We start from the raw sequence: 26,699 nt of genomic DNA on the forward strand, positions 1-26,699 counted from the left end.
TTTCTTCCCTCAGTATTCCTCACTTTTAGTTCTATCCCTGATCGTGCCTTCACTGCTCAATTTCTGCATCTTCAAATTCTTCATTGCCACGTTAAATTTTACATTCATCCCCGACTTATTGCCCACATAATTATCTTCTAGCCCTTAGTCGCTTGCCTCGGGGCTTTCAATGTCTTCGTCATCATCGGAACTGTTGCCTTTCGCTTTGAGTTTGGGCACGTTCGCTCGTAGTTCTCTGCTAGATGAGAAGAATGCATTTCTCTCGTTTAACATTTTGCCCTGGCATATATAGCCCATTGGCGTGTTGTTGAACTCTTGCCCTTTCCGTCTTAAAGCTAGCCATTCCTGAAGGAAAGACAGTGGTTTGGATGTAAAGCTGAGATTGCTCGTCTTGACGGTATTCTCCATGTCCTCCTCTGGCATCTTCGTCAATGACATATCACTCTCCAAAGTATCTGGAGTTATCTCGGCCATTGAACTCGCGAGCCCCAGATACTTGCACATTGGTTCATATTCAGAATAATCAAAATATACCCGGCCTGCTAGAATTCCAAGCTCAATAGTCAGCCAAGAAGGTGCTTTCCAATTTTCGGGTAATCGCGGGATGGAATAAAAATCTAAATTGTTGAAGCGTAACATTCCACGCGTAACGGGCGCGGCATAGGTCAGTAAATGAGTATGGATATGCTTTGATTTCTGGTGGAGATGGATCAATAACTCTGCTTCTTCAGGAATAATCACAAGGGCAGCCTTTGAGAGAGGACTCCATAATACCCAGTTTACATGACGCTACGGAAAAAATTTAGCAACCAAATCTAGCAATTTCAACTCGTTTTTTCTTCGGGTTAAGATGTGAAGGATACTTACTATGTAGTTGTCATTATACTCGCCAACTGGCAAACGTATAGTCCTCAAGAACTCTTTGGAAAGAAATAATTTCGATGAGGTTGCACTGGAGTTAATACCATGCTTTTGTCCTAGCCCAGTCTTTTTTAAAGCTATGAATGCTTGCTGATAACCCGAGGAACAGGATGTCAACATCCCTGTACGACAAAACCTTTCGATATCTTCGTGAAGGCCAGGAAAGACTAAAGCCGTGAAACGAGGAGCTTTTTGAACTTCCCGGATGGCTTCAACCTCATAGGCGACCTCTCTCTCCTGTTCTACCTCCTGTAAAGCAGAGCTGTGAACAGCGTCCCCAAAATCCTGGAAACCTTTCCGCCGCTGTTCAAGATTTTTAACATGCGTTGCGATTTGGGGGGAGTACGCTGTTACAGCAGCCCTCGACTTTGCTTTCGCGACTGGCTTAAAAAGCTCTTGTAAAGTTTGCATTTCCTCTTGTTGCAGAGCCTTACAATATTGTTGCCGTTGGTTTGGATCGGTCAAACACTTTGGATTATCCAAGGCTGCTTGTGTTCGGCGGCAAAAGTCCATACCCTGAGAAAAGTATAGGGGTTGAATCTGCTCTATGCCAATGCATGTTTGGACTAAGAGCCAGTAGACAACATCAGCAGCTTTTACCGGAACGGAAGCATGCAGTCCTCGAGAGTCGAGTATACTGTAGTGAACTTCAGGGGGAGCGAAAAATGTAATTGATTGTGTGGTACCGAGCTGTCTTAATCTCATAGCAGCTATGTGTGGTCAGTAAATGTTTCTACATTGGGCATTTCATGCCACTTACCTTGCACAGTATGATCTTTTGTTTGTCCCAGGCCAAGAGTGAGGGCCCCAATTGCATCTCCGGGGAATTTTAGATCTGTGCCTCGGGTATGAGCCTCGTCAAGGTATACAAGGCAGTCTGCCAAGTTATCAGCATAAGGAGATGCTAGAAGGGGGACTTGATAGCCGTTGCGATAGATGATATATGGCTTGTTCTCAGTATTGAAATACATCGCTGCTGGGGCTTTCCAGTCAACCCGCAGCCATTCCTTCACTAAGCTCAAATTGTCCATCTCGAGAATTTGGGCTCCAGCGTCAATTAGTACTCGTATTTTCATGTTTCTCAGGAGCTCGAGGAGCCCTGTTTCCGTCAAACGCTTTCCGTCAGTGTCTTTAGCAACCACGTATTGGCGGGCCCGGAGAATGAAGGTTAACACTTCAGCATTTGTATGCACTAGCGAGTTGAGATCCTTTTGTTCTATTGTTAATGGAAGTACTGTGCGATTATCATTTGTCCCGCTAAACCCAGTTGTCATTGTTCCAGGGTTGGCACGGGGTGATGACAACGGAATATCCCATCCTGAAGCTTGCAATTTCACCCTGAATTGCTTTGCGTGTTTTGGAAAGACAAAGTGGTTAAGAAAATAATTGATGAGAGGCATTTGATAGCGGAGATGACTCCAAAGCTGGAGGACTTGTGATTCATCTTCGGTGTTTATCGTGTTCCAGTCACGGAGGATCTTAGGGAGTGTTTCTGAGCTATTGCTCCACTGCTCATATGTGGTTGATGGGTCACTAGATTTCATAAGGCCATCTAGGCATTGCCTCACCTGTGGAAGCTCCAACCCGCCGAGATAAAACGCTAAACAGGTAAATAGTATGGCGACATCCGGATGTCCCCATTCAGCTTGTTCGGATGGAACCCCCTTTGCAGTAAATGGAACCGCAATAGGGTCCCGTAGAGGATGGAGACCATACTGTACATTCCAGCGCTTTTTAAGTGTGAGAAGCAAAATCCGATGAACTAAAAGTCCCCGCAACAGATATATATTCCGCCTCGCTGCAGAATTGTCTGGAAACAAGGAGGATACCCGCTTGACAATTTTAGGTGGTATTGTTGCTTCTGAAATGAAGGCTTTGATATCCATAAGCTCTGAGTGGCGACAGTCTTGAACAGGAATCACTGAAGTTCGACCGTCTATGATATCCTTAACGATAAGGCTCATCAAAGCTTCTTCCGCATCCTTTCGTAGGAAGTAAACAATTGGAAAACCACCTTTAGGCCTTGGAATCACTTCGATACTTTTAGGGTATCTCTGCCAGAGTCCCCACACATGGCCGGAGAATAGTTCGAGCAATTTCTCTGCAGTCTCCCATCGTTGAGGGTGGCCATCTACTGTGCTCTGCGTACCACTAGGGTATATAAGTTGTGTCCGAGGAGCTAGAGTAAAGTCACATTCATCCAAAACATCACGACAGACCTTTTGCATCCATTCATTGATTTTGATCATCTGTTTTGCGTCAGGCAATTTGTTATCGACCAATCTCTGCTGGCCACTAAGCTTGAAGGACATCATATGCTCCGGAAGACCAACGATAACGCCAGCAGATGACATTATGTCTTTGTGGATTTTGAGATAACTATTGATCATATCCGGGCTAGTAGGCGTTCTGCGAGAAAACGGAACATGTCGTATTTCTCTCCCTACCAAGCCACCAAGTCTTCCTTGAAGTACCTGGGAAGTTTGAAGAAGTAGCGCCTTTGGCACAACTACACGAAGAAGCTTTGTAGTGTCTGATAAAACAGCAGCTACCATCGGTATAATGCAGGAAGTTTTACCTAGGTACAGAATTGTTAGCTAACCAATTCCAAATTAGTCTCCCGATTCCCTGAGCGTGGCTCCTTTCAGTCATGCGGACACTGAAGCACAAACTGCAGCCACATAAGAGGCTAAGTATCAGGTTTACCAGTATTAAGGGGAAAATAAAATTTGTTACCTTGACCCATATTCATCTGCAGGACCGAATTGGCTCTTGAAGACGGGGAAATAGTTGCATACGCAACATCAACTTGATTAGGCCTGATACAAATATCTGCGTCAATCTGTAGTAGTAGCCAGTCCGGATGAAGGGCAGGGTCCCAGTTCAGATGCGGCGTATATTTTTGCTCATCATCAAGTATCTGGTATTTATGTCGTAAGTACGCATCTTTGATTCTCAGGAGACGTTGTCTGGAAACAATTGCTACTGCAAAAGCGATGAGGCTCTCTTTCATTCCAGGTCCAAAAACACCCTTAAAGGTGGAACGAAGCTGCTCAAGTAGGGTAACTGTTGTCATGCAAGGCCATAGACCTGCAGAATGTAGCCAACGAAAACGTAAATCATTTCCGTTCAGGGCAGACTTGAGATGCTCGAGGTGGTGCTGTACCTCTTGGGTCGCTAAAGCAATGTTCTTATAAAGAGTGGAGGGTTCAAATTCCTTACTTGTTAGTCCATGTGCAGTTTTAATAACTCTCAGTGCATTGAGACTAGTCATTAAATCTTGTCCATATTGTTGTCTAACTAACGAAGGGGAATTTGCAATTCTCTTGATGATTTTTTCGAGTTCAAGGGTCTCCGAGAAACCCCCTCTTTGAGGTGTAAACATATTCTGAATATCTGCCTGTTCGCCAGAATTGAGAAAACTGTGCTTCCCACTACTTGTAAGTAGGGTATCATGACCATTATTTACGGCCTTTATCGGATAACGCTCGTGAGTATATACCATGCAAGGCTTGCGTAACAGATTGCCCATAAGAGTAGGGATATCAACTCCTCGAGTTCTAGTGGGAAAAATTTCTGTAGCCATGGACTTAATGCAGCAGTTGAACGGTTCGAACTTTCCAAAGTTGTTGGAGAGTAAAGTCGCTTGGACTTTGGCAAGATAGTTAGATAATTCCGAATTTTGGAAAAGCCGAGACCAATCTGGAAGGATTAATTTCAAGGCTAGCTGTACGTCCAGCAACGAGATATCAGGCATCTCTAGTGTACTTGGCTCAAAACAAGGCCATTGTGCAAAGATAAATTCTGAAAACGCAACAGCATCTCTTTCGACTCGCTTCTCATGTTCCCTTTCTGCAGCTTCAAGTCGTTTCCTCGTCTTGATGTTTAGCGGCAAAAAACCCCGTTCGTCTCCAGTGTATGGGACACTGCAATTCTGGATTAATTTACGGAGATAGGCCACCGTGGGCTGTTGGTTGTAGCGAAAATCCTTATAATGAACCCACTTTGGTGGATTCAGAGATTTTAGGCTTGGAACCGTAGCGAAAAGAACCAGAGTCCGTATTATTTCCATGTCAGCGTGGCTGGAAAAAGACATCAAGGCCATCATCATCATAAGGCGGTACTTCTTCTCTGCCTCAGAGTTGCGGCAGAAGTTAACAATCGAACCCCAAGATTTATCGAATTGTGCATCAAGCATATCACTTAAGAGAACCTTGTCAAAAATTTGATGGTATCCTCCTATTGTAGGCCAAGCCTCCAGCTTTTTGATCAAGTCAATATGAGCTCCTGTGTTTGTTGACCAGTTTTTCACAAAGCTACTGATCTCAAAGACATTGGTACGGCTTTGATCTTCCCGGAATCGATCTCGCGACTCGTACATTGTATCTTCCAAAAAGGACAACTCATGAAACCCCGCATTAGGCCTTTGATATGCATTTCTTCTCCGATAAGCCCTCTTCATCAGAAAATCATCCCAAACGGGCTTGGTAGTTAGCTGACCAGCCTCATTAACATTGAATTGCCTCAGCTGTCTCTCTGTTTCGCGGATTTTCTCAACTAAAAATGAAAAAATCTCATGTTGAATCCATGGTGTTAAGTTCTCATTCCAAGTAGTGTGCTGAACAGTCTTTGAGCCTGGAGGGTAATAAACCCTAGTTGGAGCCAGCTGTGCGATAGACTGAAGAGTCTCATGGGGCCCAGAATTCACCGTAGTCCATGGCTGGCTATAGCCCGAATCTAGGCAATGAACGGCTTCTTCCGTTCCTGTACGGCCTGTCAGCTGATCAGGTATAACAAAAGACGTATACGCGTGAAACTGAGCTTTGACATATAAAGTCCAAGGCTCAGCTGGGCAGTCTAGCCTCCCAAGCGAGTTATTGATGAAGAATCGACCGTAAGTTCCCTGATTTTCCGCAAATACGGTAACATGAATGCCATTCCTGGTGCTGCGTATAGGGCCCATGGGCACGATGATACTGCGCTGCTCATGATTATCCACATCGCGGAGGACGAGCTTGCTGTTTAGCCCATACCATGTACCTGCATCTTGATTCATGTCGATAACTGAGTTCAATTGTTTGCACTTAAGGTATCCACCTTCAGAAACGTTAAAGTCAAGTTCCAGGCGGCGAAGTTCCACCGAAAGGCGTCTCTCAGATGGCTGAAAAATAGTTATGTATCCAGGGTTCTCAAAACCGTCAAATACACTAGTGACAAGGCGGAAAAGCTGGCTGTGAGGATCAACCAAAGTAACAGTACGGCGACAAGCTTTTCGATTGTAGAAATCGACTTCCCAGTTACTCTCCTTATCATGCCATATGTTGGGTCTCCTTCTAATTTTAATTTTTCCAGTTGACAAATTAAGCCAATGAATGCAATTTTCCACCAAGGGTCCAGGAAGGTCAAAATTCCTCTTAGACCCGAATATTTCGCAGGGGAGGAATTCATAAACTATGCCCCTAGTCTCTGCTCGAACAAAGGTTTTGCCATCCCGAAAGCCTATGTGGATTCTCTGTTTATTGACCTCGAAGGGAAAAACATATGACATACCCTGGAGCGACGAAGGATAGACAAGTAATCTCTGATTTCCAAATAGGCGGTCTATAACCATGGCATTTCGGTAATTTGCTGGAAGAGTTGCTAAAGGCTGACCATCAACAAGTAAATGCCCTTCAAGAATGTGGTAATGAACAGTTTGCTTCCTTGAGGTGATCGTAGGGCTGATCTCAATCTCAGCCCATTCACATCCTTCTATTAACTTAAGGTCAGAGAATTCTCCAACCGTTTGAGAGCTCTGAGTCCAAATTTCTGTGATAACAGCACCTAGACTACCAGAGTGATTATTCAAAGATTGTGATAGTATGGAGCGCATCCGGTATACCATTTTTAAGTCTCGGATAAGTGCACGTCGTGGAGATGGTGATAGTGACTTCAAGTCACTAGGGGCATTATCTTGGAGTGAGATAGATGCCTCAATAAAGCAGCGTATATCTCTTTCCGTCATGTTCCCCGTGTATCCCGGAATGTTTTCCGCGTAGACAGCAAAGGTCCTCCTTAGAAGTAATGCAACGATGAAAGCGAATTCCGAACAGTTCGCAATGATATCTGAATCACCAGAGGTGCAAATTTCATGGCGTAAGTGCCGAACCCATTTCAATAGAGTTTCCTGGGCCATTCCTAGTAGAACGAGAGCCTTCTCAAGAACCTTGACTGGAGCCAAACTGCATAATCGGAGAATCAGTGTAATTAGCATCTCCATGCAATCAGTCTCTCGCCAGTTTGATGCAATCCCAACTAGTCGTTCTTGAAGCATTGTAATTAATTGAGTGCAAAAAGATTCATCGTGAAATATCTTATGCACTACTCGAAAAGGGTCATTTTTATCTCTTGGGCCTGCCTGTATTGCAAGTTGGCAAATTAACGAGGAGGGACCCTTGGTGCTAAAGTTCAAGTTTGAGGATCCAAGTTCAACAAGGATTGTAGGCCAACGACTAATAATGCCGGAGAAAAGAGATTTATAAGCCATGAATTCGTGAGCATTCAAACCCGCAGGACAAGACGGTTGACTTGCTATAATCTCATAAGAGGATGAGCCTGACAAGCTGCCTTGAGGTGTGATGGATGCAAATGGAGAGTTTATAGGGGTATTCATCCGAAGATGGTGAGAAAAGCTTGCAGTATAACTTTGTCGGTTGGAGAATGTTCCGGTGTAGGTATTATAATATCTAACTTTTAGATTATTGTCGAAACATATGTCCTCTAGTCTCACTGGAAAATAAACTCCTCTGTAATGGGTCGATAACAAAGACTTCCTCGTTGATGCAAGTGTAAATCCGTACGGGTTGCCAGTAACAAAATTTTGGAGTTCGCTATACTCATAAATTAATAGCTTAGGTTCAATTTTAGGCTGCGTATTAGGGCAAGCCATAACACCAAATGCCTGCCAGGTTGCGTTACGGTAGGCTCTGAAAGCCTCTGGACACTGAAGTTCAAATACCACAGCTTTGGCTTGAACTGGATTGCTTGGAAGTGGGTGCTCATGAATTTTAATTGTCATGCGGTTTGCCCGACGTTGATCGTAGCATTTCTCGCAGTTGTTATCGTGATCCACCCCTCCAAATCTGTTGGTGACGTAACTACAGAAGGATTGGGCAATTTTCTTCTGCAGAGCTTCAAATTTTTCGCTCATAACTTGCCAATCACACACTTTTTTCTCGTAAGCCCTCTTTGCCTGAGATATAATCTTCAAATGGAGGCTTTGAAGTATATGAGCGTCTTCTGATGAGTCAAAATATTTTTCTGCAAAGCATCCCTCTGTCGGATCGTCAAAAATGGTTCTCCGAGACAGACTCTGTGTACATCGGGTATCGATATATTCCTGAATGGTGTTCAATCGGGTTATGTCTCTGAGACTGGATAGCTGTAGTACATCAAGTAGATCCGGCGAGATTCCAGGGTGATAATCAAGCAACAAGGGGTATAGCTCGGTTGCATATTTGTCAAGTGCCACCCAAAGTCGTATGACATTTAAAATCATGATGCTCTTTTGCTCAGGGTTGTCATCGTATGGTTTTTCAACTTTGTCTAGATACTGTTTGATGTGGCCCGCAATCGTGGTACAGGCGCTGGGTGTGTCGACATTGAGATTTAGGAAGGCTTCATCAGGTATCAACTCTTGCATAGAGAGGTCATTGTAGATATTTGCAAATGTGCCAAAAGCATTCGAGTGCTTAGGGTTGAAGTCCTTGTAGTTCGACCATTTTGAATTCTTAGATAACCCATCTCTTTCGTATTGGGATAATACTTTTTCAATTTCTTCCTTACTATTTGTTAGAGAAAGGTTTAGCGATTCTGCATCTGCATGAGTTGGAAGACGGGGAATTCTGCGTTGAATGTGGGCCTTGAATGCACTCCATTCACTAGCAATGTGATCATTAGCATTACTGATAGAGCTTTGGAAGCTGTGTTCGAATTTTTCAAACAATCGGTCATAGATCACTCTGTCGTCGTGCTGTGCTTTCTCCCGATCTAATTCTAGCTTAGATAGGCGCCTTGCTAGCTTTGCCTTCAGGAGCGACAGTTTATCTGGCGAGAGTGAAGCAGCTCCAGACTCTAGAATTCCAGAGAACATAAGGCAGAGTAGGAACTTATAATATGCCCTTCCTTTTGTCGCGCCAAATTGCAAACGTAAATGTCGTTCAATTCCAACTCGGAGAACTAGCCAGAGTGGCAACCTTCTCCAAGGCTTACCACCACCAGGAGCCCAGGAAACTTCGTCACGGACACGCTTCCTTAAAAGGGGGGGAAATATTCTCGAGCCATTTGCCTCGAGTAAGGTCATCAGCATCTGAGTAATCAAAGCTGGATCGGTGGTATCGCGGTTTTCGAATGCAACTGATCCAGCTTTTAGAACACAAGCTGCAAACCTCTTTATTGATTCAGTGCTTGCGCATTCGAGAAAATTTGATAGTGACTTTTGGAACGATTCCTGGGTAAAAACAGTATATGGAATGACAACGGCTTCGCCTGGGAAGTCCCATTGTAGTGAACCTTCGACTGAGAGGACCTTTTCAGATACCGCTGATGCCTCGAAGGCTTCAAAAAGCACTATCTCTTCTCCATCTCTACACAAACATAATCAGAGGCTGTGTCTATAAATGCGGAATACCAAGATTGATGTCAGCTTACCTGTAGTCTTTGCAGATAAGTAGCCCAGCATTCTGTTCTTTAACATGGAGAATGATAGGGGTCTTGGGTTCAATATCCTGAAATTCACGTAACAGTGTGGACTTGTCTAGTTTACCACCAAGGTTGGTAGCCTCGCAAATCTCAAGAACCTTGCCGAGAGACAGTCCGATAGCACTCAGGTCTTTATCAGAGTCAGATTTAAAGGCTAATGACGCGTCCTGAAGGAATGATAGAAGCTCGTATCGAATATCATCATCACAGTTTTCCTCCTTTCCAGGAAGACGAGGCGGGAGCACTATGTGATTGAACACGTACTCAAGCTTCGAGCAAGCTGAAGGGGGGTAAGGTTTCTTCATAGCTGTTAGATTACTAGACAGATATGAGGGTGTTTTCGGCCAGAGTTTAGATAATTAGATAAGGGTCTTTCACATTCGCGAGGAGTGTATGTTTTTTTTTTTTTTTGGGCCTTTTGTGGGAACGAAAAAAAAAGGCAGAAAGCAAATCAAAACATACCAAGCTCCTTATATAGCGTGAACGCCACTAGATCTAGGCAGCTATGCAGACGGGAAGTTCCATATGCAGCGCTTATGTGCATGCATCCATGTCAAACAAAAATTGACCAATGCGCCCCAAGTCATATAACGTTGGACGTAAATCCCATTGGGTATGATTCTCCTGTCTGGATTTCTTGAAATACATGACTCTCACAGGGCTTACTACTATCAGAGGCAGTGGTATCTAATACGGCGTTTAGCCAACGGTTCTTCTCTATGGGAGCGAATGCTGCAATATCCTGTATTTCCTCAGGTGCATTTCGTCGATGATCTCCTCCATCCACAAGTAAACTTCATGCTCCTTTCCGCTTTTCAGAGTGTCCAGAACCGCTGAAGACCAAACTCAGGATATTTGATAAAGTATAGGAGGCAAATATGCAATTAATGATGTCTTTGCCATCGAGACCATAGCTTTCTAAGGTTGACGTTGTTTTGACCCATATCGAGCTTGAGCCATGGAGTAATTAGGTAATCTAGTCAAGGAAAATATTAATTCCGATATATTGATGACATAAGATCATAGTATCTGGGGTTTTCCGCCTGGCACCTGCAGAAGAACTAAGGCATAGACTCATCCGGGCATCCATGGATGGGATTCCAAAAGCTGCCTATATAGGTGCATAGGTGCATTTATTAGCCTCTTGATTAGAAGTATAAGCTGCTTCATCTTTTATGACCTTCTAGGATTAAGATAACCAAGAAACAGGTATCACGGAGAAGTTATAAACAACCGATGTCAATGAAAACTACAAACTTCGCTACGTATTTGAGCATTTGAATAGAGAATTACCCTCTTTTCGTGAGAAGTGTATTCAGTCGCGGAGAGGAAACCAAAAGAGACATGTCACAAGCGGGATCGTTAGCTCTGGAAATAGCACATATGTTCTACCTATTGTGCTGTAATAAATCATTATGCAGCAATATACATCTTCCGTCTATACACAGCTTCCCGGGCCTTTACGGCCTAGTATATACGCATTCCCAATCTCACCCAACGTTTTAACATCCAGCAGTTTCTCATAATACCCCCCCGTATTCTTGTCCCTAGTCATGAGAATGAACCGCCGCAGGTGCTTCATGCCATCTAGCACCTCCTTGACACATTGAATCAAGAAGGTGCCAAGCCCAGTTCCTTGATACTCGGGTATGACGAAGACGTCTGCAAGATAGAAGAAGGTCACATTATCTGTAACCAAACGAGCGAAACCGATTTGCTTCATCTGCGGGGATGGGCCCGTTGACGCTGATGCTGCTGTTTTCATTTTATTTCCGCAGTTTGTCATGGTATAGAGGCCGAAGCAAATGGATGAGTCGATGGCCATCAGGAGTTCTTCTTCGGGCAAAGACTTGGCCCAGTATATGTAGTCTTTTCCAAATTCTTCATTCAAAATAGCAGTTGAAAGGAGTGATTTATCCATAGAAACTAAGAACCGTACATCCTCGCCGTCTTTGGAGGGTCGGGTCCATGTCTTTGGTGTCGAAGGAGGTAAATTTGGCATTATAAAAAGGTCCGGTATATTTTTTTTTCTGTCTTTAATATTTTCTTAATTCCAAAGGATTCTTTCTTTCTAGGACTTCCATCTCTGGTGTCCGGCTGACCGACATCTTGTTACTTATCTGACTCATGCCGAAATGAATACGACAGAGTTCACCCGAAACGCCCTAGCGATGACATTCCAGCCTTAGGAAGAAAATGCCGAGAAGCGGAAGAAGGGAAAAGACGAGGAGTTATACTAGCATTGGGATAGCAAGGTTGTTCTAATTTGACAGGCTGCTGGTTCGGATGGAAGACATAGTCTACCTATAATACAATCCTGTTAGAAAACCGTCCTCACATAAAATTTGATGCGAAATCAATTTGCGATGGTAATGATATATTTTTACTCCCTCCATACAAGGGTGCGGGTGTGTTCTATACTTTTTTAAAGTCAGTAGCGTGTGGCCTAAATGAAGTGTTTATAGCTTCATATTGATGATAAAGGCGGAATTATGTGACTAGTATTAGACGCTCCATTAACAAGTTATTCCTGGGCTTCAAAATCTGGGGACTCGGTTTCTTCTGCCTTCTCTGTCTTCTGCACAGGGCCAAAGTAGTTGCGGAAAGTATGTTCTAAAAGCGTCTCGCTTAGTTGCATATGGCGACCGGGTATCGTCAAGAACTCCAAACGAGACTGTTCGTCTAGCACCTTTAACCCGAGCCAATCCTCCTTGTAAATCTGTCGTTGCTGTAGTTTAGTGTGTTCACCTGAGGTGGCATTGACCTCTGTGAAATGAGCGCTTTCCTTCGGGATAACAGTGGTGTCCTCTTCAAACATATACATCACAAACTTATTCAGCTTCATCAAATTTTCCCTATACTTCTCATTCTTTTCTTCCCTCTCGTTGTTGATATCAGCTAGGAAATTGCTGTACTTCAGGTAGTCATCCAGCTCCTCGGGGTCACGGAAATATTGCGCGGGTACTAACCCAGACTGCGTAATGCTCGACCAAGTTCCGAAACGCAACAAGGCATTGAAGCTCCAGCATAGCCAGTCGCTGGAATCCTTGCACGCCGTGAAGCTTGCAATGCCGTTATGCTGACTGCCAAAGGTAATTAGATTGTGAACGGGAGGCTTGTTACAACGCTGGACGTATGCTCTCAAGAATTGGCCACCCTGCGAAAAACCAAGCGCATTTATCGCAGGTGCACTGTTTATTATGGGATCTGACGCGAGTTTCTGACAAACTTCTTCAACTTGAGTGGTGACGTTGCCGAAGAAAGTGGCATCTCTATCCTGGGTCCCGGATTCACCGAGTCGAATTACGTGTACGTATGTGCCTGGATTGATCGTTTCCGCAAGTTGTGCGATACTTTTCATTCCTTCATTCTCGTAGCTGTCTCCTAAACCGTGCCATATCACAAGAGGCAGGAGATCAGTGTCAGGTTGGATAGGGGACGAAAGGACGGAGGTGAGGACGGAGGAAAGGAGAAAGGGAGAGAGAAGTGATATAATCGTTCTACTCATGGGGTTAACCGCACTATGAGAACTGTTTTATAAATAAGTGTGAGGGTAAGAACTTCAGTTTTCGTCATCAAGTTGTGGAAATGTTTTGGCTCGCGGTTGTTTGAATATGGCTGTGATTATATAATGCACCTATTGAAATGTTTTAGCGTTTTAGCGCGGCAATAGAAGCTTGATGACTAATCAAAAACATACCCTAAGCAGACGCTTTCGGCCATAGTGGAAAAGCGCAAATTATTGCTTGAACGCCTTCATTTACATAGGATTGGACGAGAAGATTTTTCTCTTCATGTGGACCCCAAAAACTTACGAGTTAACTTAATTGTATTAGGTAAGATAGCTAAATTTAACTCTCTCCTTAATTCTTCTATCATGACTATGTCTTCCCGGGGCAAGCTTGAATATTCCCAGCCCTATAGCCAGTGGGCATGCTATGTATGGTTCTATGCAAATAAAGATATTGCTCGTTTCTACGCCTATAATTCTTCACCTTTATCTTTGTATTGACCTAATAAGCTAACATGTCCTTTAGGAGCTGGTATGATATGCCCTAAGGGCATAGTGCACTAAATCAGGGCAACCGGTTTACACTTAGCATATTACGTATGTTCCAATACACGTTTGAGATAACTGGCGAAGTGTATTTTGCCTATAGTGAACTACCCTACTTGAGTATTTTCCACCATCGGGTCCCCCAGATTCTAAAACTTCACTAGAACACTCTTCCAGGCTGATTGGGAGTTCTTGGCTGAGTAAATTATTACTCCAGACGATCGTTCTCCGAGAGATCAACTTCCTGACCGTATACTAAGACCTTATAGGCTCGAAGGTTAGGGACCTTAATTGGGGATAAGTTGCTATAGCAGGGCTGAGGCTTTGGCAGAGAGTGAGAAAAACCCGCTTGCCTTTGCTCCGTATTAGCATAACGAGACACATACTGTGTCGGGCCATTTAAATCGTAATACTGCTGATGAGTATTTTGGTTTTCCCGGATTTCCTGTATATCTAAATGTGGTGAGGATATTGGGCCGTAGGAAGAGCATCTAGATTTGCTATAAAGCGGTGGCTGGATGTACTTCTGTAACAACGGGGGTCGATTGAGCGAATAATTTTGAATATAATCAATATTCTGGTGTCTTTTGCGGCGTGCGATATCTCTTTGTAGCACCATGGTGCTATTGCAGTCTAGCACATATCGTGGCGGATATTCTATTAGATTGCCTGCTCCTCCTATCCACTTGGGATCTCTCGAGATTATACTCTGCGCGTTGCCTCTCGGCTGGAGCGGCGGAGTTCTCTTTTGCCGAGGGTATATTTCATCTCTCCCCGTTGATGATTCACTTCTAGTTTCTCCCTCTAGGCACCTTGAAACTTGCGGCGTAGGCATTGGTGGTGGAATATATCGCGTCTGGTTACCGGTTGTAACAAACGAGCCTCGCCGATCTAGGACGGGAATATTTGATATATCTGGGCATAGGGAAGCATCAGTCTGATTATCCAGTTGATATTGTTCTTGTTCTTCAATATCGCTATTGCAGATTATATTCTGCGAGCCCTTGACTCTTGTAGAAGCTGTGCTAATGGATCTTCCAACTCTATCTCTGGTTGAGTTAGTATCAAATAATATCGACTCTGCCGATTCATGGGGAAACATGGAGATTTCAGAATGATGAGGTTCAATCTCAGGTTCGCCCCTTTGTTGCTCTACCCATACACTGATATCATCAGAGCTCGGTTGAGTTGAGGAACGCCGCCTTGGTCGTGCCATCTTTTGCCGTTTATTCGGAGCTTGCTGAGGGGTATGTAAACCAAATCCATTTTCCCGAAACAAAGGTTGCCTTCTTCCAAACCGTCTCTTATCTTGCTCGTGTGCGGCGTTCAACCTATAGGGTCTCGAAAGGCTAAGGCCTGCCCAATCTTCCTTTCTCAGCAGCTTCTTCCTCATCTCGTCAACCATGGTGGTAGAGGAATCTGCAAGAGAATCCTTTGTCTCTCGGTCGTAGTTATGTGTCACTTGCAACAAACCGCTAGTGTTTAACAGTGCCGCTTGGTTCTCATTACGGGTGTTTGTTCCATACTCCCTAGAGGTCGCTATAGAGCCAGGGCACCCAGCTTCGTAGCTTTCTCGCTCGCCTGTCGCCCATGTGGTGATTCTGAAAGGCGAAATGGGCTGAGTTTCATTAATGACCCGTAGTTTAGCTTGGGCAACGCGTTGTTGCTGAACACCCTTGGATGATGGTTTTGTTTTGTATGAGGATCGATGTAAACGGCCACCAGTCCAGTTCATCGCGCACGTAGGAAACAACCAAGAGCGTGCTAACCTCTAAAAACTTTCAAGCAAAAGATTGACAGAAAATAAATTGAAAATTTATGCTTAGAAAGCGTAAACTTATCTGCGCTATACGTGTGGGTATGTGTCGCCTTTTTCTTGGTTTTGTTTATTTACCCATCGATGTGCGCAGTTATAACTAACAAGTTTAGAGTTGCTTATAAATAAGCACTACGACTACAAAAGTTACCGTTATTCTGGGATATTTATACTTAGAAAAGGGGCGTTTATGATAGACTGAATATCTTTAATTGGACGCATTTAACTATAAAGACTTTTAATAAGGAAGCAACAGGATTTAAAAATCATGTAAAGAAATAAAAAGCAACCAATAACACCTTGAAAACGCCATTTTGAAAAGAGAGAAAAAAACATTCTTTCCGGAACAGATTTACCAACCCTCATGGGCTGGTTTCTTCGTCGGTTCCGGCTCCTTCGTGGGCTCCGGCGCCGGTGGTGGTACCGGCTTCTTTGTCGGCTCCGGAGCTGGTGGTGGTTTCGGCTTTGGAGCCGGCGCGGGCTCATCCACCCCAATCTCAATACCATACGTAAACTTCAGTTTACGTATACGGCCAATAATAGGCCATAACCAGTTTGGGATGGTAGCCACATTTAGCTCCTGTTTGAGGAGCGCAAGCTCGGCCTCCGAGCAGTTGCCGGCAGCACACTTGGCCACGCTGTCGGCGTCAGCGTGGTTCATCCCCTCGAGGATGGTGTCGATTTCGGCCTCAGAGAGGCCCTCATCGCGGCGCGCTTTCTTCGCGCCGACGGTATCAGAGCCTGGCTTGACAGGCTCGATTTTGGAGGAGATTTTCCACCCCCTCCCAGAAGGATCCTCCTTCAACATCTGGGCCGCAGCACGAAGTGCGGCCAGGTCCTCCTCGGAGCACTCTCCGGCCACACACTCGATGTGGAGAGTCTTGGAGGGCCGATCTCCTGGGTATGCTGTTAGCTTAATAGCTCAAAAAGTCATGAAAATTTTTACAGTGTGCTTACCACTTCTGCCGGCCATCACCGGCAAGGCGAGAGCTGGCTGCAGGAAGGCAATTCCTGCAGCAACAACGAAGACGAGGTTACTGAAAGTTGGCATTTTCAGTGTCTGTAAGGTAGATGCTGTTGTTAGTTAGACAAGTTAAGGTAGGATATGAGGTAACAACCTTACTGTTGTGGGCGAGCTTTTTGGTATATATTTTGATATCGTGGTGTTATAGTGTGGGAATGTTTGAGTGAATAGTAATATTATGATGAGGAAAGAAAAAAGAAAAGGAAAGTCGAGGGAAAGGGAGCCAGAGCGAGCTATTTATGCACGACTCCGGCATGCTACGGGAGCGTATTTTGAGCCGGCTAAGCAGGAGCATGATATGCCGTCATCAACAACGCAGGGAACCATGGTAGCGGTATGTTGCAATCATTTTTGTTATTGCGAGCGCGAAGGAACGCACCTCCTATGACGAAATGAAGTCGACGGTGAAGTACGTATGTTCGGTTCTGGGCTGACACGAGACTTGAAGCCGGCAAGTGAAAGGGCAAGGCCTATTAGACTACCATGGAAGATGATGCCAGTAACATGGTATATGTGATCTGAATAATGTAGATATTGATGACGCATTTTAGCAAGCCTGGCGATATAGTTTGGTTCCTGAGAACCACGGTTCGCGGGGAGGATATAGAAAATAACGTCATGTACTCTCCATATACGGCTCATTGTGGTATTACCCAAAAGTGCAAAGGAAAGAAAAGCTGAGAGGCTCACGATTTCCCTTTCTTTTCTTCCTTTAGTTTCACTATTTTCTTTCATGATAACCATACCCTAAACGGTACGATACACAAATAGGACATAGCGCTAACTGGTTTCTTGTTTGCACAACATATCTTCACTTGGGAAAGGAACATATCAGGAACGTAAAAGATGTCGGAATACTACCCAACTGCAAACGAGTCTTTGGTTGAGAGAGTGTTAGTACCCCAAACAGTCTCTCAGATAGCATCGTCTTCCTCAAGTACAAGCCCTAGAGAAACGGTGGCTGAATCTGACGAGTGTTACTCGTCGAGGAGTGACTCATTGCTTAGTGGCGGGGAGCCTCGGAGTGATGAACTGCCTGAGGTTCTATCCGGGAGACCAGCCCCTGGTAACTTCGCAACTGGGGAGATGGTTGGAACTGCCTTTGCAATCTCAGTCGAGGCTGCAGAGAGTAGAGGAAGCGACGGAGAGTCGGGGCTTGCCCATCACTTTGCGTTGGTAAAGAAGAAAGTGCGCAGGTGTGGATGTTTACTCTTGCTTTTGTATGTGTTTTGGGCTGGCATGATGTTCGGTTCAAGTCAGCACCAGAAGTACAAGAGTAGCTATCCTGGCATCGTATACTGTAAGTTAAATGTTTGAGGGGATTTGATCTTGTACATGGAGAACCCCAACTGAAAATGGATACTAGCGCCCGCCCGGACTGTACAAGAGTATCAATCAGTTCGCTTTGATGGGGACATAAAAACGATAAATTCGTATAAAGGACCCCCTAGCAACGCGATAGATGAGGCCTGGAAAGCTCTATATGATGGTATGGTAAGCCACAGCCTTGCCGAGGGAAAGAGATAATGTCCTAACTATCCATGACACAGCCGGACCACTCTTGGTGGACAAAATGGAGCTTGAGGCCGTTGGGAAGGAGAGCATCGAGTTGCCGTCGCGCCCCGGAAAGCACTTGGTTAAGTTGGCGGTATTCCATCAGCTCCATTGCTTGGTATTTGCATCCTGCTATTTCTGGAAGTGCCTATAATTGACAGTGAGGTATAGGACTATGTGCGCAAATATGTGCATAGAGAGCACTACCGCATCGACGACAGCCATGCCGCAGTCTCCGGGATTGATCATGCCGGTAAGTTGGACTATGGCGTCTCGTTATCCGACGTTGGTATATTTGACCGGTATATCTGATCACCATCGTATAGATCACTGCATCGACATGATCCGCCAGGCTCTGTCATGTTCGGCTGACCCTACGCTCATAACCTTCAAGCAAGATGGCCCATTTGATACAGTGGAGGCTGATTTCAGTGCAACCCACGCTTGCACGAACTTTGAAAAGATGCGTGATTGGGCTAAAGATCGGGCCATTAATATGACAGAGGAAATCATCCGGAACCCAGTGCCGTTTAAGGATGCAGTGATAGTATCGCTCCACGGCCATGGAAATAGAACATCAAAGGCCTGATGTTCTCACTTCGTATCGCCGTAGCCAGCATCAACACGGCGAAAAGTGAAGTTTGACGGTTGATGTCTTTTGTCTTTATCCCTCGTCTAGGAATTGCGGGATCTAAAAGGCCTGAGATCATCTCCATAGATACCCCCGGATGTGGAAAGTGATAATGGCGACTTCTTCAACGGAATGAATCCACCATAGGGTGAAGAAGCATGCCGATGCCGACGGCGTGGCCAAATGTGCTGCTAGCGCATGCTCAATGGCTGACCCCGACAGGGCCTTAACAAGTCTACCATCCCAAGCTGGTTATGGTTTGTAGTAAACTGAAGTTTACGTATGGTACCCAAGGCTAGGAGCAAGGAGCCTAAACTGAAGCCCAGCACTATATAGGGGCGATATAGGGGTCTTTTTTCGGATGGGTGCTGGGAGCTGATTATCACAATAACTTGTACTCCTCGTCATTATGGCGCCTGGTCACAGGCTGTGGGGCAGCTTAGCTTACTGTTTCTCGGGGCGAGCAATCAAAAGTCTTCGTTTTCTTCTTTCCTGTCCGTGAATCGCCAGTCCAACATGTTTACCTACCTATTCCTACTGCTGGAACTGATTTTCATCTCATACGCCTGCACGTTGACGGTCTGTAATTCGTCTATCCCCGGGGCGTTCTGATTAACCTGTTCTCGCTATTTTATATGCCATATCTCTCTGCTTCAAGCAAAATCGCTCTTATTCACCAAACAAGGACATGCAATATCATCTACCGAATGGATTTGAGGTATATACAAGAAGATGAGGTTTGGCCTGATCCTCATCGAGCCGGCACGTGAGCATTTCGGAAATCGGATTATTAGTATCCCTTATATATCACGTGGTAAATTAGTCATCAAGGTAGTGTTTTTCACAAGAAAAAAAAACATCCCAAAAAAATTCTTCATGGACAGAAAATCGGCTGTTTCTCTTCATCTTTTTGTTTCTCTTCGTTGAACAAATAGATGCTGTCTGTAAAGACAATGTTCCCTTTAGACGAGTGAAACGGGTCCGTGGCGAGGAAAGGAGCCAAAGTAAACATGGCCCATGTTTACCTTGATGTCGTTTCTACCAAGCATAACTTGCTTGGAGAGATGGCTCTATGAAGATGGCCAAAAGGTATGTCTACAGCCATTTCATTTTCTCTGTGCAGCTTCTTTTTTACCTCCTCTCTTCCTGCGGCCTCTATGATGATCCCCATGTACAAAGCATAGTTCAACTGAAGGTCCTCGGATCGCTGAACGATAAACCCATCACCATCTTTCACCTTGTCTGATAATGGCCAACACACATGATTACATATATATTATCTCTTCCTTTTGCATGCCAGCCAGCTAACTCGGAACTACAGGCTTGTCGTGATCCTTTTGGTGTGTAACACCAATATATCACCCCCGTTGCTGGCTTCATGCATTGCTGCCCAACCTCCCTGGACCAGCCATCCCTGGCCAATCATTGCCATCCACCCTCAGTTACATCGGCGGATGGACTTGGCTCCCCTGTAAAGAAAAGCAAATATTAATGGATGCGACCCTCCAGCGAGCCGAGGATTCAAGTTTCGTATCTGACATGAGGTAAAAGTCGCCCTTAATTTTCTGCTGTACTATGTAAAAGAGTGCTTCGTATGAGATACACTGTGTTGTTTCCATGCCTTTCGTCCACGTCCCTCCGTAGTTGTTTGTTTTTATGTGATAACACGCATACCATCCCATCAAGGGGGGTGGGCCCCTGCAAGCTCTAAAATAGGCTAATTTTACGCTACAGAATATCAAGCCTGCCATGTCCATAGTAATGGGTCCAACTCAATATGTTCCATCAGTCCGGCCAGAGAAAAGGGCTCAACAGTCCCCATAATAGGCTGGCTTCTTCAGCATTTACTGAGCGCTTTATTCTAAGTGATAAATAACTATTGAATGGCTTCATAAATCTCACCACCAGCATCTGTTTCAGAAGCAATAATACTATATTTCAAAGCCACTCACTCACCGCTGTTTACCAAGGTCTCCTTGGCGGGAATTGACTGGCTGAGACGAATTCCTGACTGGTAGACAGGGTGCCACGTCGAGGCATCGCTGGTGACTTGTCTTCGCGGCCTACTGCAACAACCCCAGCGCTATCACACACTCCATGCAGCCGAAGCAAATAAAACACCGCATGATACTGCGAAGCAAACAACGTGCACCAATCCCCTTGTTTGTGGATGCGGGTTCTCTTCACTCGAGATGCACTCGCCCCGCTTTGCTTTGTTTGCATCTCACCCAGATTCGCAGGGTGAGGCGGGCTTCTCTTATGATGTGCGATGGCGGATGCTCCGAAGGGTAGTTAAAGCCTGATGTCCCCATTTCTCTTCTTGATTCTGTACTTTTTTTCTCCCAACCATCAGAGATTCTTACCCAACTCAAAACCTTCCACCTTTTGACAATCACTTTCTTCACCGTGCATTGTCAGTGCCAGTTCCCTTGAACGTGGACGGCTTTACACTTTCATATCGCCTACTGGATCCGTTTTGCAACCCTATATTGGCCCCCAAAGAATTACTGGATATTCTGCCCATTTGGATTCGTTGCATTGTTTTGACAGATAGCCCAATTCCCTGGGGTTTTGGGGAATAACTAGTTTTGCTTCTAGCATCGCGGCATTGCATGCCAAACCAAAAACATCAGGTAGTACCCATTTGATTTCTATTATAATGTGTCTTTTTTTTGTCTTGCTTGCGTTTAGTGTGTCTTGTTTTTGATGCTTGTTCTCTTTTATTTGGACCTGTACCATCAAATCATGTACTGTTCTGCGACTATTTTCCACGGAAGCCCAGGAAGACGACCCGAAAATGCCACTACCGCTGGATGGATATCAGAATGATGCCGTTGGCTACCCCCTTGGATTGCTCACCTGGATCATCACAGCTTGTTTAACAGCACAGCCTGGCGAACCCGTCAAAGGAAGGCTTGTGTTAGTCATATATGCATATTTCTGCATTTGACGCAAATAATGACATGGTTACCAGATGGTGAATTGATGAATGATCTTAACCAAGCGCTGAAACTGCCAGCGAGGAGCCACTTGCCCTATGTGATGATAGTTCCCCAGTTTTGAACCCGGATTTTGACCAACGGATGAACAAAATGATGATGATTCTGTTTCTACTAATCGACCAAATACTTGATTTTCCCGGAGACATACAATATTTACACCAAATGATGATGCAGTGACTTGAAATGTGTTTTTGAAATTTTTAAACCCTGGAACAATCTTTGCACCGGTTTTGACCTAAGCCTTCGGAGAGGATCCAGGAGTCATGAATGTTACCACATCTCTTGATGCTTTATGAGCTAGCCATGCTCCAAGGATTTTACCCGGACGCTCTAAAAATAATGTTTCAGTGGCCTCAAATGGATTCTCAATCAGCCGGTTGTCAAATTAGCCCTAGCCATTAACTTCCTGGTTAGTTCACAAAATATGCGAATGATGGGTGGGAATATTGATTTCAAGAAACTAACGCTTTTATAGGCCCCCCCCCCTTTAGGCTGGACTTTCCTTTCAATCCATTTTCACAATATTTACTCTTTTTTTATTATTTTCGACAACTCTCGAACATGTCAATACTAACTCGAGCTTGTAGTGCTGGTTTTCTTAGAATTTTCAAGGATTCACCATCCCCAACACTTCACAATGTCTTCAAAACCAAAGGCCAGCGTTTCAAAATTGTCAATCCCTAAGAGACACTCCCAAGGATCAAGGTCACAACAATCCTTTCAAAGTTCCTCTTCAGCCCAGGAGTTTGTGGATATCCCAGCCAAGACACATGATGATGACTTCTCACACGACAAATTTTCCATCTCTCCTGGAATTAATGGATCGTGTCACTTTGATAGCCTTGGTAACTGGGCCATCAGCGACGCCATGTTGACTTGTGCTGATATTAGTGCCGCCAGCGAAGCAACTGATGAATCATTTGACACACAGTCACTATCAACGACTGATTATGATATGCAAGAATCCCGGATGTTGACATTCGCCCCATATTCCCAGCCTATCTTCGCAGGATCCACAGACCATTCTACATTCTCGGAACTCAACCCAATTCAGGATGTGACTTCCAGCTGCGAAAGCCCGCAGATGGCATTTAGGAATTCTCATGGATTCCAGACTGTATCCAATGTTATGGGATTTTCTATTAAGAATGAATCAAGCCGTATTTCCGGTGACAATGGATGTGATAATGAAAAGGACCAGATGGAATTTGACCCGGCCCACCAGGGAATGAAAAACTCCGACTCTCTGGCAGCTCCCAGCCCATGGTGCCAGACGGCAATGAATGATGATACTTCTACTGGAAATGTAGTCCACATGTCAAATCTGTACACTCAGATACCAGCTACTCCCCCACTCACTGAAGCCAGCCAGGACATACCCGTTACTTCAGCATGTTCCCCCTCAAACTTTTCGCCATACACCGGACATGATGATTCTCCCTTTGTTGATGCTTCCTATCTGTCGGGCCAGAACTTCACTATGAATGCCTTCTACCCTCTCAGCCCACCACTTAGTGCGCGAGACTATAACAGGTACACTCATTTACTTCTAACACCGCTTCTGGGAAGATGAGGAGCTAACGAATAGTGAAATGCAAGAACAATTAGGCCATCTAAGCCAGCCAAAAGATCTAGTCTATCCACTGAAGCTACCGGTGATATGTCGGAGGTTTCCGATGGTGACATGTTTTCCACTTCAGTTCTAAGCCCTAGAGCCAAGGATGGTGCAGAAACCAGGAACCCAAGGGATCATCCATTCTATTCTCTCCCACCAGAGACAGATGGGAAGTACTACTGCCCATTTGCATCTAGAGATAAGCCCTGTTCGCACGCTCCAACGACTCAAAAGTGTGCTTATCAGTAAGTCTTTGCTCCCCACTTGTCCCGACACCATGAATATTGTCAGTCTAATGGTTGGTGATAGTAAATATCTGGATTCACATCTTAAGCCGTACAGGTGCAAGGTCCCACAATGTGTTGATGCTCATTTCTCCTCCAATGCTTGTCTATTCCGCCATGAAAGGGAAGCTCATGGTATGCATGGCCATGGCGAAAACCCTCACCTCTGCCATTTCCCTGCATGTGAACGCTCAATTCCTGGAAATGGCTTCCCTCGCCGTTGGAACCTACATGATCATATGAGGCGTGTCCATGACTACACCTCATCTGATAAGGCCAGTTCTCCAGAAGGATCTCCAGTTACCGGAAACTCTGGGAAAAAGAAGGAGTCCGCAGTCCGCAAGAGGAAGGGTGGCTCATCCAACAGCCAGACCATGAAACGGGTTCGGCCAGTTCAATCTCAAACTGCCGCGGCTCTCAAGCTCGCCCAAGCACACAGCGGCCAGCAGCTCCAAAACGCGGAGAGAAGTTATTATGCCTGCCTTGCTCAGTTGCAAGAGGAACTCAAGGATATCAACCCCCAGGACCCTACTCTCCATGAAAAAGCCAATGCCCGACTGCAGGAACTTCATACCCTTAGCCTCAATTACCGTTATATCCGAGCTGGCCAGCTTGCTAACGAGAGAGCTTCCAAATCATCATGAATTCCAGCAACTATCACGTCCTATCAACTCCACTGCATTATCGGTTTTGTTTTTAAAAGTTGTTGCCATCCATTCCCATTCTTCTTCGGCCTTTTTCTCACTGGATTTTTCTTTCTTCTTTTACCCCCCTTGGAAGTTCTGCCAGAGAGGATATTGCAACGGCATTTGTTTATTCTCTTCTTTTTTATTATTCTTTAACCTGGCCTCGGATATCATGCCCGGCAAACCCAGACCGGGCTTAATGATGATATATATTCCGTCTCCCTGTTGTTTCAGTCATACTTTCATGTTCCCCTCCCCCCCCCCTTCCAGCTCATCTAACAGCACAGTTTGCATTGTTTATTGGTTTACTCTGGAATTGGTCCTTTGCATTGGCGGTATTCGAATTTTCAGAAGAGGCTCCCGGCGTGTATGGTGGGTGGACACCACGTCGCGGACAGAAGTTTTTGTTATTTAGTTTTGCACTTCTTTTCTATTTTATTTCTTAGACGAAAATATTCCCAGTTCGGATTGATTTATCACACAGATCCGCAAAGGATACTCCCCGGAATACCACAAAAAAAAAAAAAACCACCATGAGCCAGTAACAGGACCAGCTCACTTGTGGGAAAGAAAAGAAAAATAGGAGAACTTTGCGCTGGACCATCCAATATATTTAAATTCCTTTTGTGGTTGTCATTAATGATCTATCCTCTGAGAATTGTTGTTTTTATTTCCCTGTATCTATTTTCGTGCTTTCCACCCTCTCAGCGGTTATGATCACGGCCAATTTCTTATAAGATCCTGAATGAATTTCATTATATATAACCTCTGAAAGTATACCAGTTATCGTTACACGTACCTAGAACTCGGTCATTTCTTCAAACTCGGCATTTAGAAATCTCACAAAAGCTTCACCGATTTCTTCCTCGTTCAGCGTTCCTTGGCCCATGCCTTGGCCATGGCCAGCAAATGCTCTATTCATCCCAACCCACTGTCTTCTCAATCTTTGCAGGCGAGGGAGTGTCAGTACTCCACCTGCACCAACTAAATCTTCCGTAGGGGCAGAAGCAAGGGTCGAAGGAGGTATAAAAATAGGAGTTTTGGTGGAGGGAATGGGGATCGTTATGCCGGGGGCATGCGGGTTGGCTAAATAGCTAGACGAAGATGGAGACCGGTTTTCAAGAGAAAATTTGCGGATGGTTGATATTATTTCTGATGTTGTTTTCTCTATTGCATATAGCGCGGTGGGATCTGTTTTAGGTGGTTGGGCCGTGGCTTGGTGGGGAACTATTTTTGGGCGAGTTGATGTAGACCGTTGGAAGGCTGCCTTCTTAATTGCAGTGGTGGTAGATGGTGCACCTGCTACTGTATTTGCATCATTCGAAGACGCTTGTACGGCTCCAGCCTGGGGGAATAATCCAGAAGCAGAATTATCCGGATCATCATTCGTTATTTTTTGTCCTGTTATAGCGAACCATATATCCTCCACGGGAGGGGTTGGGTCAGCCCAAGGTACAGTAAAAAGAGGTTTATCCCAACGGCTCGATGTTGAGGGTTCCTCGTAACGATATATGAGGTTATCCAGAAGTTCTGGCGGGTATGGCTCCTCATCATCATCCTTGGTTCTGTTTGGCGCGGTGTTACCGTCTCTCTCGGGGATGGAGGCGGTAGATTCAGAAATATCAGCCTCAAGCGGCGGTTGCTGTCTGCCCCTTTCCGACGCTTTTTGTTTTCTCTGTAAGCGAGCCTCGTTCGTGGAAATACATTGGTCTACTGGAGTTCCCACATGTACCTATTCGACAGAGCCTGGTGAGCAAATTATCTCCCTAGCCATTGGATGAACACAGTACATTGCGAGATGGAAGAGAAAAAGGGGAAAACATCATACCACACAGCATGTTGTCATAGCTTCCTTGCTTTCGCACCAAAGCTGATACCGCCAACCTTTAATATAATTCATTCCATCCACGATAACGATGGCGTCTCTCCCTAGTAGCCTTTTCACGCGCGCGTATACCACGGCTCTTGCTTGTTTTTCTGACCTGGCAGCATCATATACAGTGCGCGGATGGGCTTCATCGTGTGAGGTGACGATATGAATCTTATATCGGGATCTGGAAGATGCGGGGAGAGACGACTGCAGGTCTTCAAAGAGCGTGGACAGTTGACGCGCACGATGGGATAGCCCTGAACACGGGTAGCCGGTTAAAATTATTAACTGTATATATGTTAGATACAATAAAAGGGCGTAGAGAAACCGTGTGGGATATCCGTACTGGCATCGCGATCTATATCAATAATTATTTGTTGCGTGGGGTGTGTGTGCTGCACGAATGCGAGTGCGAACTGGTTGTCGCGCACTTCTTAACTGTCCTGCTACAAAGAGATATTGAGTTGCTGAAGATGTAGGAGAGAGAGTAACGGAGGTAG

The 26,699-nt window shown here is 45.0% G+C and overlaps 8 protein-coding genes across 8 annotated transcripts; 2 read left to right on the forward strand and 6 right to left on the reverse strand.

Annotated features, from left to right (window-relative positions):
* Nucleotides 1–144: 144 nt before the first annotated feature.
* Nucleotides 145–9,965, reverse strand: MCYG_00126 (conserved hypothetical protein; the record flags this gene model as incomplete). The annotated part of the gene is made up of 6 exons (XM_002849976.1): nucleotides 145–789; nucleotides 868–1,631; nucleotides 1,682–3,469; nucleotides 3,658–9,033; nucleotides 9,172–9,545; nucleotides 9,610–9,965. 6 exons carry the CDS (start codon nucleotides 9,963–9,965, stop codon nucleotides 145–147), a joined length of 9,303 nt encoding a protein of 3,100 aa, XP_002850022.1.
* A 579-nt stretch (nucleotides 9,966–10,544) lies between these two features.
* On the reverse strand, nucleotides 10,545–11,662 carry MCYG_00127 (acetyltransferase; the record flags this gene model as incomplete). The annotated part of the gene is made up of 2 exons (XM_002849977.1): nucleotides 10,545–10,636; nucleotides 11,155–11,662. 2 exons carry the CDS (start codon nucleotides 11,660–11,662, stop codon nucleotides 10,545–10,547), a joined length of 600 nt encoding a protein of 199 aa, XP_002850023.1.
* Nucleotides 11,663–12,184: 522 nt separating this feature from the next.
* Nucleotides 12,185–13,168, reverse strand: MCYG_00128 (palmitoyl-protein thioesterase 1; the record flags this gene model as incomplete). Its single annotated transcript, XM_002849978.1, has 1 exon — nucleotides 12,185–13,168. One exon carries the CDS (start codon nucleotides 13,166–13,168, stop codon nucleotides 12,185–12,187), a length of 984 nt encoding a protein of 327 aa, XP_002850024.1.
* A 757-nt stretch (nucleotides 13,169–13,925) lies between these two features.
* On the reverse strand, nucleotides 13,926–15,452 carry MCYG_00129 (uncharacterized protein; the record flags this gene model as incomplete). The annotated part of the gene is made up of 1 exon (XM_002849979.1): nucleotides 13,926–15,452. One exon carries the CDS (start codon nucleotides 15,450–15,452, stop codon nucleotides 13,926–13,928), a length of 1,527 nt encoding a protein of 508 aa, XP_002850025.1.
* A 433-nt stretch (nucleotides 15,453–15,885) lies between these two features.
* Nucleotides 15,886–16,584, reverse strand: MCYG_00130 (conserved hypothetical protein; the record flags this gene model as incomplete). The annotated part of the gene is made up of 2 exons (XM_002849980.1): nucleotides 15,886–16,430; nucleotides 16,491–16,584. 2 exons carry the CDS (start codon nucleotides 16,582–16,584, stop codon nucleotides 15,886–15,888), a joined length of 639 nt encoding a protein of 212 aa, XP_002850026.1.
* An 819-nt stretch (nucleotides 16,585–17,403) lies between these two features.
* MCYG_00131 (uncharacterized protein) lies at nucleotides 17,404–18,700 on the forward strand (the record flags this gene model as incomplete). Its single annotated transcript, XM_002849981.1, has 5 exons — nucleotides 17,404–17,857; nucleotides 17,924–18,046; nucleotides 18,108–18,229; nucleotides 18,283–18,364; nucleotides 18,438–18,700. 5 exons carry the CDS (start codon nucleotides 17,404–17,406, stop codon nucleotides 18,698–18,700), a joined length of 1,044 nt encoding a protein of 347 aa, XP_002850027.1.
* A 3,681-nt stretch (nucleotides 18,701–22,381) lies between these two features.
* Nucleotides 22,382–24,287, forward strand: MCYG_00132 (conserved hypothetical protein; the record flags this gene model as incomplete). The annotated part of the gene is made up of 3 exons (XM_002849982.1): nucleotides 22,382–23,277; nucleotides 23,353–23,604; nucleotides 23,669–24,287. The coding sequence occupies 3 exons, from the start codon at nucleotides 22,382–22,384 to the stop codon at nucleotides 24,285–24,287; spliced, it is 1,767 nt and encodes a 588-aa protein (XP_002850028.1).
* Nucleotides 24,288–25,128: 841 nt separating this feature from the next.
* Nucleotides 25,129–26,551, reverse strand: MCYG_00133 (RNA polymerase II elongator complex subunit; the record flags this gene model as incomplete). Its single annotated transcript, XM_002849983.1, has 3 exons — nucleotides 25,129–26,061; nucleotides 26,158–26,487; nucleotides 26,528–26,551. The coding sequence occupies 3 exons, from the start codon at nucleotides 26,549–26,551 to the stop codon at nucleotides 25,129–25,131; spliced, it is 1,287 nt and encodes a 428-aa protein (XP_002850029.1).
* Nucleotides 26,552–26,699: the final 148 nt, after the last annotated feature.

Source organism: Microsporum canis, genomic scaffold, assembly GCF_000151145.1.
Source record: "Microsporum canis CBS 113480 supercont1.1 genomic scaffold, whole genome shotgun sequence".
Classification (NCBI taxonomy): Eukaryota; Fungi; Ascomycota; class Eurotiomycetes; order Onygenales; family Arthrodermataceae; genus Microsporum; species Microsporum canis.